General features: G+C 32.1%; 1 protein-coding gene across 1 annotated transcript in view; it reads left to right on the forward strand.

Moving 5' to 3' along the window:
- Positions 1-4,376: 4,376 nt before the first annotated feature.
- Positions 4,377-14,641, forward strand: part of LOC135215929 (G-protein coupled receptor GRL101-like) — a 312,597-nt gene continuing 302,332 nt past the window's right edge. Inside the window, exons 1-2 of the mRNA XM_064250884.1 lie at positions 4,377-4,455; positions 5,028-5,855. Coding sequence (XP_064106954.1) covers positions 4,377-4,455; positions 5,028-5,855 — 907 coding nt within the window. The remainder of the gene's footprint in view (positions 4,456-5,027; positions 5,856-14,641) is intronic.

Here is a 14,641-nt window from a genome sequence, read left to right on the forward strand (position 1 = left end):
TTTTCAGTTTGACCACCTACATCACAGCAGACAAAAATCATATTCAGGTACACCTAGTATCAAGAATAATTATTACAACGTTTGCCGGGCATACGTATATGCCATTAACAAATAACATTATGCTTGTACGAGATATTGCATTCACTGTATTATGATATACATTTTTGAACTTGATTACTACACTAGCGCCGAGTGCTTTCCTGTTATGTTATGTGTATTTATCACTAAGCACTAATTATTTGGAACGTCGACTGAACAAAATGATTGCAAGGCTTTTAAAATCTCTACTGTGGTTGAACGGTTTTTGTGATCTTTTAACTATAATTAGAGAATTTATAATTTCACATAACGATCGTCAGGACACAACAATTGAGATTTTGGTACAATGAAAAAATAATGAAATAAAATATTTAGTTTAGAATATTTAATTTTATGAACATTCATTACACTAGATAAAATCATATTCATAACCATGATTGCTTTTGATGGTATTTACCTTTATAAGAACTACATCATAATAATATTTGTGTGTGAATATATTTAGACAATACAGCAATAAAAAAGCTACAGATGTTATGTCAATTAACAGTAAAGCCAGAAAAAACCTATTACTAATCATATATAGCAGGTTGATACCATAGTAAGGTTAGCCACGTAATCGGCTGTAAATTACAAAGGAATTTCCAGATGTTATTGAACATTTAAATACTTGTTAATAAAATGTACCGTACAATTTTATAATCAAACCACAACCGCTGATGAGGTTTCCCTCAATATACTGGAATCACTAACAGCAAAACTTCTTGATTTCTGTTAGTCTTTAAAAAAAAGAGAAAGAAAGACTGACAGAACAAGATGAAGTTGCTCTACTTTTCAGGCTTCAACTTACTACAATAACCATTCTCTTGTGTACATTTACTTTCAAATACATCCTCTTGAGAAAAAAAAATCATTTTTATATCATACAACTTTGCACTTATACATCCTTTTTCCCCACATGTGACTTTCTGCATCACTCTATCAAAATCCTTTTCAATCAACCTCTCAAATTTATATCCTTAATCTACTCCCATAAAAACTTTAAACCTTCTAAGTCTTCTTTCGTTTAAGGATAATGTCTTCTTGACAAGTCCTTAATTAAAGGATTTGCACGAATTACGGAAAAGATTCTTCCCCATGAATTCTTTTATTTCGGCTTCTCTCTCGCTCTATCCCTCTCTCAACACACGTATACATATACATATACACACACACACACACACACACACACACACATATATATATATATATATATATATATATATATATATATATATATATATATATTTCTACTTTCGTTTTATTGCAAATGTAAACAAAAATCTTCATCCCTACAAGCAGAGACAAATGCTCAATCAGACAATATTACCAATAACCACTACATTCGAAAACACAATTAACAGACAAACAAATAACATTAGTTACGTTACACTAACAAACAATTAACGGACAAATAAAAAAGATCAGTTACGTTACAGTAACATACAATTAACAGATAAATAACAACATACCAGTTATGTTACAGAGTATGCGCAGCGCATATGTAAGCCTACGTTGTACAGTAGCTATAGAATGAGCCTACTCAAAGTCCGGTAAATTTCAGGTCCGTCATCTAATTTACATTTTTCTATCGATAGTATATATTAACTAGTGAATGGGTAGTTCCTCCGGTCAACAGGTCCGTGAAGGCAGTTCCGTTCATGTCGATCTATTTGGCCGTTCGTCCTCATTTGCTGTCTTGTTAACGGTTGTTATTTGGTAACTATACTCGTTTTTTTTCCATCTGTCCACCAGCCTATGGTGTTTGCGTATGGTAACACTGCATCCCAGGCTTTAGATAGTTACATTCAGCTTACATTCAACTTGCATACAGTAAATATTTAAAACACTTTTCAGGTGCAAATGTACTCCCAGATATCCTTTTATTTACCTAAAACTTACACATAGCGTAACTATCTAGAGCCCGGGACGCAGTGTTACCATACGCAAACACCACAGGTGGATGGACAGAGTATAGTGCTGTGAAAGATAAAAGACACTTGGCGGGGAACATACAGTGCTACATATAAATTCATATAGTATATATGCATACATATATATAAATGTATAATTCTGGGTGTACATGTGTGTGTGTGTCTTTGTGTATGGATGTATGTATGAGATGCTGCTGACGATAAGGATGTGATATATAACTTCATACTTAAACTTATGCCATCATACAAAGGTTAGCGTTAGTATATGAGCGAAAAGGAGAAGACAAAAATTAAGATAGTACAAAATAAGTTCTCGGTGAAAAAGTTCTTAATTTACCTAAAACACTCACTAAACGTTGCATTTCTATTGGAAACTAATCCAGTGCCTCAAAGTATTAACTCTGAATAACCCAAAAAGAGGTTAATTAAAACGAGGACGACCTAAAAAAAAAAAAAAAAGCTCGTCGTCGTTTAGGTATAAAATTAATTATCACCTCCTTGTGGTCAGTAACTTATCATATATAGTATATCCATACACAAACACGCACATACACACGTACACGCTGAAGCATTTTATATATATATATATATATATATATATATATATATATATATATATACATATATATATATATATATATATATATATATATATATATATGTATATATATTATAATATTATATATATATATAATAATATAATTATATATATATCATATATATATATATATATATATATATATATATATAAAGGTATATAATTATATACTATTTAATTAATTATATAATATAAGTATATGAATATATTATTTATATAAATAATATATATACATATATACGTGTGTAGGTATATATAATATATATATATATATATATATATATATATATATATATATATATATATAATATACATATTTGTATATATATAAAATATATATATATATATATATATATATATATACATATATATATCGAGCTACAAATATCCTTTAATATCTAATTCGCTCTACCTCGGAATTAATATATTTTCATATATGTTTAACCGAAGGGGAATTTATTCAGCGATAATAGAATTGACGGCTGACGGGCACGAACCTTCGACATCTTCAATTCCAGGACTGGCAGTGAAGCCTTAGCCAACCCCGGCTTCACTGCCAGTCCTGGAATTGAAGATGTCGAGGGTTCGTGCCCGTCGGCCGGCAATTCTATTATCGCTGAATAAATTCCCCTTCGGTTAAGCATATATGAAAATATATTTATTCCGAGGTAGAGCGAATTAGATATTAAAGGACATTTGTAGCTCGATATATGTATATGAATCACGGTAATGTGATATGTATGTGTTGAGAGAGAGAGAGAGAGAGAGAGAGAGAGAGAGAGAGAGAGAGAGAGAGAGAGAGAGAGAGAGAGAGAGAGAGAGAGAGAAAGGAGAGAAAATGAAAGAAATCGCGAGAAAGAATATTTCCGTTAATTCCTCCAAATCCTTTAATTAGAGACTTGTCAAGAAGACATTATCCTTAAACGAAAGAAGACTTGGAAGGATTAATGTTTTTATGGGAACAAGTTTAGGATATACACGAGAGGTTTATTAAAGAAATGTTTTTAATGGGGTGATGCAGAAGGTCAGATGTGGGAAAAAGGATATATAAGTGCAAACGTGTATGGCATAAACATGGTTTGTGAATCGATTACGACGTATATGATGTTTACAAATGTTATAGTAATAATGCCGAATTAAGTGAAATAGTGATTTATTCGTCAAGAGGATGTAGCTGAAAGTAAATGTGGACAAGAGAATGGTTATTGTGGTAAATGGAATGCTAAAAGGTAGAGCAACTGATGTTGATAAAGATGGCCAAAAAGTAGAAGTAGATCATTCGCGCATATATTAATGAGTAAGTGTAATCTGATGGAATAAATGAGAGCAGTTGTAAGCCACATAAAAGGTAAAGCCAGGGAGGAAAAAGTGTTGAAAAAAATTTCCAAAAAGAAATATAGTGACTTTGGGAACCATGGTTAGAGATTGCGACGAGAAATTTTGAAAATGATTAGTGGTTGCTAAATGGGAGGGAATGAAAATGAAGGTTTGGGTTATTGAAAAGAATACCGTTTGTATGTCATAAGAACCACTGAAAAGCTGATGGTTGATATTTTTCAGGCGACGTGGTGAAAAAGTAAAGCATATACCAGGCCGTTTTGAGAGGCGTTGGTCATGTAGAAGTAGGGTAGGATGATAGGATGTCGAATAGAGGAAACTACAAGAAAACAGAATTGGAAAGGAAGACAAGAATACTTATGCAATACTAAATATTGTAAAAGAGTGTTATAATAATTGAGGATAATTGAATATAAAAATAAAGGTTAATGTTGGAAGAATGCGAATGGGCTACAAAATTTTGCTGGCGAGTCTTCCAAGTAGATGAATCACCTAATATTGTAGAAGGTTTGTGTATAGTGGTATCAACCACGGGTCAGCAATAAAGCTATTAATGCAACAGTGACTGTTGTTTTGTATTCTTCCTGGATGAAGAAGGGGAGATTTTATTCGAACACGTCTACCATCCTTTCATTTGCACACCTCTAATTGTTTGAAAAGTACTAGAATAGCCCTCAGTTTTTTCCCCTCAGGGCAGTTAGTTTAAAGCAGCTAGATTATTGATTCAGTCCACATTTAGCAGCACTGAACATTGAAAAAGAATCATTGTAGCATTTGTCTAAAAACGGAGAAACAAATCCACAGTTATGTAATGGTACACATATAATTAAAAGTTTTACTAGAGAGAGAAAGAGAGAGAGAGAGAGAGAGAGAGAGAGAGAGAGAAGAGAGAGAGAGCGAGCTGTAGGAGTTTCCTTTTCAGTCTGACTGATAAGGAGGATTGTATAGATCCTCAAAATATCTGTGTAATTATTTTTTATATATTTTTAGTTACATAACTGGGGATTTGTTTATCCCATACTACACTATTAAAAAAAAGAGAGATTTCTAAAAGATTTAATTATTTTGTTTCTTTGCAGGTGTAAACGCGAAAGCGGACGCTGCTACTGATCGAGAAAGCAGTAAGGTCGACCCAGTTCCAACTCGGCAGAATGCTAGTCATTTTCCTGAAGTAAATATTTCAAGACTTCATGAAGAAGAGAATTTTGAAAGAATAAACGTTTTTACTGCTGAGGTTAATAATACCCTAACCAAAAGTAATATGGCAGTTGTAGAAAGAAATGAAACGCTTGAATCTGTAAGTGCCCAAGGTGATAATATTACCGGTGCAGAATATTCAGACCCAAGTCTAATATCAAGTATGTATATAAACTCCAGTAACAGTAGTTCAAGGCTGAAGGATCACACGGGAAAAAACTACAGTGGGCTAATAACTAGTCCTACTAATGACAAAGAACAATTCTTATTAAAGAATTCCACTCAAATTGACAGCAGAACTGAAGGTGCCTCTGATAATGAAAACGCTACGTCGGCTCAGACTGCAATGGCAAACAGCAGTCATTCTCGGGTGACAGACACAATAGATATCCCGCAAAAGAGAAACAATGATATTCATCTCGTGGAGTCAGACACACTCGCTGATTTCGGTGACGTAACGTTTGGCAGGCACTATGACCTCACCGACGAGTTGCAAGATGACACCGACAGTGATGTCATCATGGGAAAAGGTCAGTTAAACGCCATGACCTTCGGCGATGACAGCCACGTTCCCTGTGACGTCATGCAGATGCCGCCTCACCAAGAGAAGGTTTTCTTTTGTGGTCCAGGGGAGTGTATTCCCCAGCAACTGAAGTGTAACGGTGTCCCCGAGTGTGCGAATGGGACTGACGAATCCGTGAGGGAGTGTGGTGAGTATAAGTGTCTCCTTGCTTTTTTTTTGGGGGGGGGGGGGGCGCTTAATGAACCACTTCCTATATTTTCCTTCATTCATTGCACTCTCCATGATTTGTTTCATCTTATTTGGTGAAATTAATAGTAAGCGTTTCTTCTACAAATTAATATTGTTGCATTACCATTGTTGTATTGCCAAAATTTTGCCCACGCACATGTGGTTCATTGGACTTCGAGGACCTCATGTCTCATTATCGTGCATGATGAAATACTTAATCGATATTACTACTGAAATGCAAATTACAATGTATATATATATTATATATATATATATATATATATAATACCCTATATATATATAATTAATATTATGTAAATACATATATATTATTACAATTAGGAAATATAAAGTGTCATATGATCTACCCCTTTTTCATGGACAATTAGTTGTTTTGCCATCCCTTTTTTTATTTAAAACTAGCTGACCAACCCGGCACTCCCCAGGAAAATTCTGAAGGACACCCGATAAAATCTCTCTCTCTCTCTCTCTTCTTTAACCCCCTTTACTCTTTCTCACGCTTCCTATAACCTCTCTCTCTCTCTCTCTCTCTCTCTCTCTCTCTCTCTCCTATTATGATAGCTGCTTTAGTTACATTTACAAGCATTTTTGATATTTTATATATCACCTCATCTCATCCCTTTTCTTATTGGTGCTGAACTTAGACTTGAAGGGCACTGGGAGTGTTTCTGTTCATCACAGAGATCTAAAAAACTTTGGATTAGACACTAATATACATCATTTTTGGCATTTTAACTTTTACCCCTTCTCCCACCCACTTCCTAATGGGATTGAACTCGGAGTGTCACTATTCATCTAAACAAATTCAAAAGCTATGGATTAGGCACTAATATCCATAGTTTTTGGTAATTTTTAGATGCCATCACCTTCCCACCCCCTTTTCAACCCCCCTTTCTATTGGGGCTTAACTTTGACCTAAAGGATATTGGAAATTCACTATTCATCTTAGCAGCTTTGAAAATTATAACTTAGACACTAAAATCTGTCATTTTCAGTTATTTTTATGTCATCCCATTCCCAGCCCTTCTCACCCCCACCCCCCCTTCCTATCAGGGCTGAACTTGGACTTGAAGGCCGTTTGGAGTGTCAGCATTCATCTCAGTGACCTCAAAAACTATGGATTAGGTACTCATATCTGTTGTTATCTGTTATTTTCACATCACCCACTTCCCATCACTTCTACTGCCCTTCCTACCAGGACTAATCCTGGACTTAAATGGCATCAGAAGTGTCACTACTCATCTCAGCAACCTTGAAAACTGTGGATTAGACACAAAATATCTGTTGTTTTCAGTTACTTTTACATATTACCCCCTTCCCACCCCTTCTCAACCCCCATCCCCCTATTGAGGCTGAACTTGGACTTGAAGGGCATTGGGAGTGTCACTACTCATCTCAGCAACCTCAAAAACTATGAATTAGAAACTCATATCTCTTGGTTTTGATTATTTTTACATGTCACCTCCTTCCCACCCTTTTTTCCATTCCCTCCCTATTGGAGCTGAACTTGGACTTCAAGGGCATCGGTAGTGTTTACTATTCATCTCAGTGACCTCGTAAACTATGGGTCAGACACTAATATCTGTCGTTTTTGGTTATTTTTATGTTACCAATTCACACTCTGCCCCAACTGGGGTTGAACTTGGGCTTGAAGGGCATCAGGAGTTTCATTATTAATCTCAGTGACCCCCAAAACTATGGATTAGACACTAATATCTGTTGTTTTCAGTTATTTTTATTTTCACCCTTTCCCACCCTACTCCCCACACCCCCACTTTAGTGCCAGTGATGTTTTACCTCCACAGTATTGTTTCCCCGATGCTAAGTTATATGTATACCAAGTTCGGATGAAATGGTTCAATGTGTGTTAAAGTGTATGTGGCACAAACACACACACATACATATGTACATACATCATTTTCATATATAGATTTTGAGTTTTATGGCTTGACTCTGTTCTATTGGTATAGTCACTAATTGTGTAGGACAAATATTCTGTTGTTATCTTCATATTTTATAACAAAACTAGAATATGGTACATACACACACACATACACACACACACACATATAATATATATATATATATATATATATATTATATATAGTATATATATATATATATATATATATATATATATATATATATATGAGTATATCAAGCTTTATCAAAATATGTGATTCCCAATGAAGCAAACTGTCTATTAGTGAACAAAGTAAACGTCTAGTTGACAAATATCATTACCTGTCTTATGTACATAATATCTCTTCTTTACTCTAAATGTGCAAAATATTACTTTTTTTACTCTAAATACACCTAATATTTCTTTTTTACTCTAAATGTATATAATATTCTTCTTTACTCTAAAATTATATATAATATTATTTTTTATTCTAAAATGTACATAGTATTCTTCTTTACTCTAAATGTACCTAATATTCCTTTACTCTAAATGTACACAATATTCTTCTTTACTGCAAATGTACATAATATATCCTTTTTACACCAAATGCACAAAACATTTCGTTTTAAATTTGAATTATTTTTCCCTTGATTTTTTTTATATGCCACAAACGAGCACACATAGTGTACACATTGCAAAGGTTGAATACAAATCCAATTACGTAAATATTACAAATGTTGAATACAAATCCAACCGTGTAAATATTGCAAAGGTTGAATACGACTCCAACTATACATCGATATCTAAATTTTTCTTTTTTCTCTCTTGCGATCAATTAATATTCATAGAAAATTCGTGGCTACATAATGGCTGCAACAGTCTCTGCCAAAAGACAAATAGACTTTACAATGAATAAAAAAAGCAGAGCATTACTTTTTGACGATGATTTACATGCAACGGCCTTGGATCTCTCGACATCAGTGGTTAGAACTGATACCGGATGTCATTGATACAGGATATGTGAAGGTCAGAGAGAGAGAGAGAGAGAGAGAGAGAGAGAGAGAGAGAGAGAGGGGGGAAAATTTAAGCATTATTTTTCAAATGTATGCTTGTTTATTATTCCAGGGTCATATTTTTATTATTATTATTATTATCAATATTCAGCAGCATTTATCTTATGGAAGTTCATTTCTATTCTTCATATCACGGCTTTTCAAGTATAATTTAGGTTCGCATGTAACGTGTCTATTGGATACATATGAAAGATCAATGAATTTTATGAAAGTGATAGATATTGAAATATGGTGTACAATGACATTAGATTATTCTATGCCGACGTTTCTTCTGGATTCGACCAGATATTTTCAAGGCAGTGACTTTGAGTAGACTGATGATATTTTCGGTGCTACCCTAATTCATAGCCGAGTAAAATCAGGCATAAAATACCTAACGGGATAAAGAAACTCAACAGGTAAAAAACATGTTTATATAGAAAAAATTTTGTCCATAAATATTGTTAAATAATGATAAGGAATTAGAAGTGATAAATGACAATAAAAGTGTCTGATGTTGACTGGTTTATAAACTATGCAATAAAGAATCTCTCCAGTTACTCTTTAGTTACTAAGCAATATTGACAGCCGTTTCATAAACAGGTTCCAATACTGGATTAATATTGTATTTTCTACTCAGTAATCTTAAAATCTTTGCAGGTTATAAACGAAATGTATTTTCTGCTCAGTAATCTTAAAATCTTTATACCTTATAAATGAACTGTATTTTCTGCTCAGTAATCTTAAAATCTTTATAACTTATAAACGAAATGTATTTTCTTCTCAGTAATCTTGAATTCTTTACAGCTTGTAAAGGAAAGAATTTTTTGCTCAATAATCTTAAAATGGCTTTAATAGGCTTATTTTTTTTTTAAACGAAATGTATTTTCTACTCAAGTAAGTTTAAAACTTAAAATCTTTAACTTAAAAAACGAAATGTATTTTCCTTGCTCAGAAAGTAAACTCTTGAAATCTTTATAGCTTATAAAGCGAAATTTTGTATTTTCTTACTCCAGTAAATCTTTAAAAATTTTCTCTACAGGCTTAAAAAACAAAGCGAAATGTAGTTTTCCTTCTCAGTAATCTTAAAATCTTTATAGCTTATAAACGAAATGTATTTTCTACTCAGTAATCTTAAAATCTTTACAGCTTACAAACGAAATGTATTTTCTGCTCAGTAATCTTAAAATCTTTATACCTTATAAACGAAATGCATTTTCTAATCAGTAATCTTAAAATCTTTACAGCTCATAAACGAAATGTATTTTCTTCTGCTCAGGTATATCTTAAAATCTTTTACAGCTTATAAACGTCAATTGTAAAATTTTCTGCTCAAAGTTTAATTTTTAAAACCTTTACAGGCTTAATAAAAGAAATTTATGTTTCTTGGCTCCAAAGGTAATCTTTTCTTGAAACCTTTACAGCTTAGCAAACGAAATGTATTTTTCTGCCTCAAGTAATCTTAAAATCTTTATGCAGCTTATAAACGAAATGTATTTTCTTTGCTCATTAATCCTTAAAATCTTTTAAACGAAGCTTATTTTAAACGAAATGTAATTTTCTAAAGGAATTAACCTTAAAATCTTTACATGCTTCATAAACGAACAAATGTATTTTCTGCTCAGTAATCTTTAAAATCTTTTACAGCTTAATAAACGAAATGTATTTTCAAGGCTCAGCTAATTTTCTTGAAATATTTACAGCTTAAAAAACGAAATGTTAATGTATTTCTTAAAAATCCTTTCAGTAGATCCTTAAAAGTCTTAAAATAGAAATTATAACGAAATGTATTTTTCTGGCCTCAGGTAATCTTGAAATCTTTAGCAGCTTACAAACGAAAAGTATTTTCTCTCCCCATTACTCTTAAAATCTTGGCAAAAGGCTTACAAACGCTATTTTTCTGCTCAGTAATCTTAAAAATCTTTACAGCCATTATAACGAAATGTAGTTTTCTGCTCAGTAATCTTAAAATCTTTATCCAGCTTACACACGAAAAGTATTTTTCCTCAGTAAATCTTAAAATCTTGCAAAGCTTACAAACGATATTTCTAAACTCAGTAATCCTTAAAAATTCTTTAATACCTTATAACGAAATGCATTTTCTAAAATCAGGGTAAATGTTAAAATTTTCTTTACAGCTCATAAACGAAATGTAATTTTCTTGCTCCGTAAAAATTCTTTAAAATCTTTAACAGCTTAGAAACGCAATGTAAAATTTTCTGCTCCGTAAATCTTAAAACCTTTACAGGCTTATAAAAGAAATTTGTATTTTTCTGCCTCAGTTAATCTTGAATATCTTTAACAGCTTACAAACTTTAAATGTATTTCCTGCTCAGTAATCTTAAAAATCTTTAACAGCTTAAATAACGAAATGTATTTTCTGCTCAATCATCTTAAAATCTTTATCAGGCGTAATAACGAAATGTATTTTCTTAAAACAGTAAACCTTAAAATCTTTAGCAGCTTATTAAACGAAATTGGTAATTTTCTACTCAGTAATCTTAAAATCTTTACAGCTTAATTTAAAACGAAATGTATTTTCTGCTCAGTAATCTTGAAATATTTACAGCTTTAAAAAACGAAATGTATTTTCTTACTCGGTAAATCTTAAAAATCTTTATAGGAAAATTATTACGAACATGTAATTTTCTGCTTCGGGGTAAATTTGAAATCCTTTCCAAGCTTAACAAACGAAAAAGTATTTTTCTCGCTCAAAAGTAATCTTTAAAATCTTTGCAGCTTACAACGATCTTTTCTACTCAGTAATCTTAAAATCTTTAAGCAGCTTATAAACGAAATGTAATTTTCTTGCCTCGTAATCTTAAATCTTTACAGCTTAACAAACGAAAAGTTTATTTTCTCCTCAAAGTAATCTTTTAAAATCTTTCAAGCTTAACAAACGATATTTTCTAACTCAATTATCTTAAAATCTTTTATACCTTATAAACGAAATGCATTTTCTAATCAGTTTAATCCCTTAAAATCTTTACAGCTCAATAAACGAATTGTAAAATTTTCTTTGCTCAGTAATCTTAAATCTTTAACAGCTTATAAACGCAATTTTGTAATTTTTCTGCTCAAGTAATCTTAAAACCTTTACAGCTTAATAAAAGAAAGTATTTTCTTGCTCCGTAAATCTTTGAAATCTTTACAGCTTACAACGAAATGTAAATTTTCTGCTCGTAAATCTTCAAATTTACAGCTTATAAACGAATTGTATTTCTGCTCAGTAATCTTAAAATCTTTACAGCTTATAAACGAAATGTATTTTCTAAACAGTAACCTTAAAATCTTTACAGCTTATAAACGAAATGTATTTTCTACTCAGTAATCTTAAAATCTTTACAGCTTATAAACGAAATGTATTTTCTGCTCAGTAATCTTGAAATATTTACAGCTTAAAAACGAAATGTATTTTCTACTCAGTAATCTTAAAATCTTTATAGATTTTACGACATGGTAAATTTTCTGCTCCGTAAATCTTGAATCTTTTACAGCTTACAAACGAAAAGTATTTTCTCCTCAGTAATCTTAAAATCTTTGCAGCTTACAAACGATATTTTCTACTCAGTAATCTTAAAATCTTTACAGCTTATAAACGAAATGTATTTTCTGCTCAGTAATCTTAAAATCTTTACAGCTTACAAACGAAAAGTATTTTCTCCTCAGTAATCTTAAAATCTTTGCACTTCAACGATATTTTCTACTCAGTAATCTTAAAATCTTTACAGCTTATAAACGAAATGTATTTTCTGCTCAGTAATCTTAAAATCTTTATAGCTTATAAACGAAATGTATTTTCTGCTCAGTAATCTTAAAATCTTTACTGCTTAGAAACGTAATGTATTTTCTGCTCAGTAATCTTGAAATCTTGACAGCTTATAAACGAAATGTATTTTCTGTTTAGTAATCTTAAAATCTTTACAGCTTTTAAACGAAAGTATTCTGCAGAGATTAATGATATTTACTTGTAATTAATATTTGTATTAGGAGATGAATGATTCCCCTTTAAGCATCTCGTTAGTTGGAACATGAGGGAATCCTATATATGTCAAAAAATTTAATTTTCGACGAGGAAGGATGTAAACTAAACATCTACCCATCAGCACCTGACAAATGAAAACCTTCACGTGAAAAATTGGCTTTCAGCGATAAATTTACACATGCATATATGTATATGTATATATATATATGTGTGTGTGTGTGTGTGTGTGTGTGTGTGTGTGTGTGTGTGTGTGTGAGTGTGTCATACTCAATAAGATTCCAATGCAAAAGTGATTTTCTATTTAGTGTTTGAAACACGGAGTGAATCTTAGTTATTAGCCCTTCAATAAGCATATGGATGATTTTAGTTTCATTAATACGACACCACTATTCGTGCATAACAATTGTGTTTCTAAGAAGTTATAAAGGAAAACACACTGTACATGCAAGTCCATTTTTATCTTCCTATTGAAGATGGAAATAGAACAGCAATGAATTGTGCCAGCAAGTTACTCAATAGGAGTGATAGAACAAGCCTTCATCTTCGACGATGCAAGGATAGTTGCTTTCATAAGCTGATACACAAGGAATATGATTTTTAGGCACTTTCCAACACAAGAACACGGTCTAAAATAAAGCAAGATAGGACAGCATGTACATTTTTGCTGTTAACTTGTATGGTAAGTAAATATGTCGAGCTCTCAACTCTGTTCTTTGAAAAGCATGAACGAATATTTTACCCAAATAAGTACCAAAATGAAGAAATGGTCTGCACCAGGTTGTTCAGCCTACTAGTAAATGATATCTGGGCCAGATGATCATGACAAAATATGCTACATAATTATCTTCCAGAATAAGAAAATACTCTACATCAGGATGCCCTTTGTGAAGTCTACTAGCTGATCATATTTAGCCCAACACATTAAATATTATATTTATTGACTAGATAAGTATCGTTAAAAGTGAAAAGGGAACAATCTATGACTTCGGATGATGAAATAGGAAATAGTTGTATCTTAGCGAATAAATGATTAAATTTCAGTGCAACTCGTGAAACTACCAGATCATATCTTGTAAATAATGAACCTTCTGCAATTATGTAAAACTAGGCTCCCACACCAAGAAACGGACGAAATGTCCTTTATTCCCCTTTCTATGCAAACCTTTATATTATTTGAAACTGTTGAATATAATGATATCTGAGAATAAACTAGTCGGAAACTTTATTCTACAATATTTATGTAGTTAACACCGAGACAAGACGAATGTGGTTTCATGTAAGTCCTGAATAAGTAGACTTGCACCTTGAAAATTAATGATATGGCAGTTTGGACCAACATGGACATCAGTATCCGCTTGGGGCCAGCTCTTTCAATTTTACTGGTGGATAGGCCAGGCGCTTTTACAGGCTTGCCAGTTTAATTTATTAGAGTTCCTTCGGAGCTATTTTAATCCTGCGGTACAATGAAATCGATATTCAGTAATAATCGTAGGCATAAGAATGTTACGTTTGTATAAGTGATCTATATATATATATATATATATATATATATATATATATATATATATATATATATATATATATATATATGAATAACTTGATCACGAAGTATATAAAACGTGATGCTATGTATAGAGAAAGGTTTTGCCACGAAGGAAATAATGAAAAGCGAGATAGCCAAGAATTTTCGGTCTAGCACGACCCTTTACTAAAGCACAACTGATCATACAGAGGAAAAACAGTAAAAGTAGGCTTAATATCCAAACTGACATTACAAGATTAGC

This window comes from Macrobrachium nipponense, chromosome 5 (genome assembly GCF_015104395.2).
Source record: "Macrobrachium nipponense isolate FS-2020 chromosome 5, ASM1510439v2, whole genome shotgun sequence".
Classification (NCBI taxonomy): Eukaryota; Metazoa; Arthropoda; class Malacostraca; order Decapoda; family Palaemonidae; genus Macrobrachium; species Macrobrachium nipponense.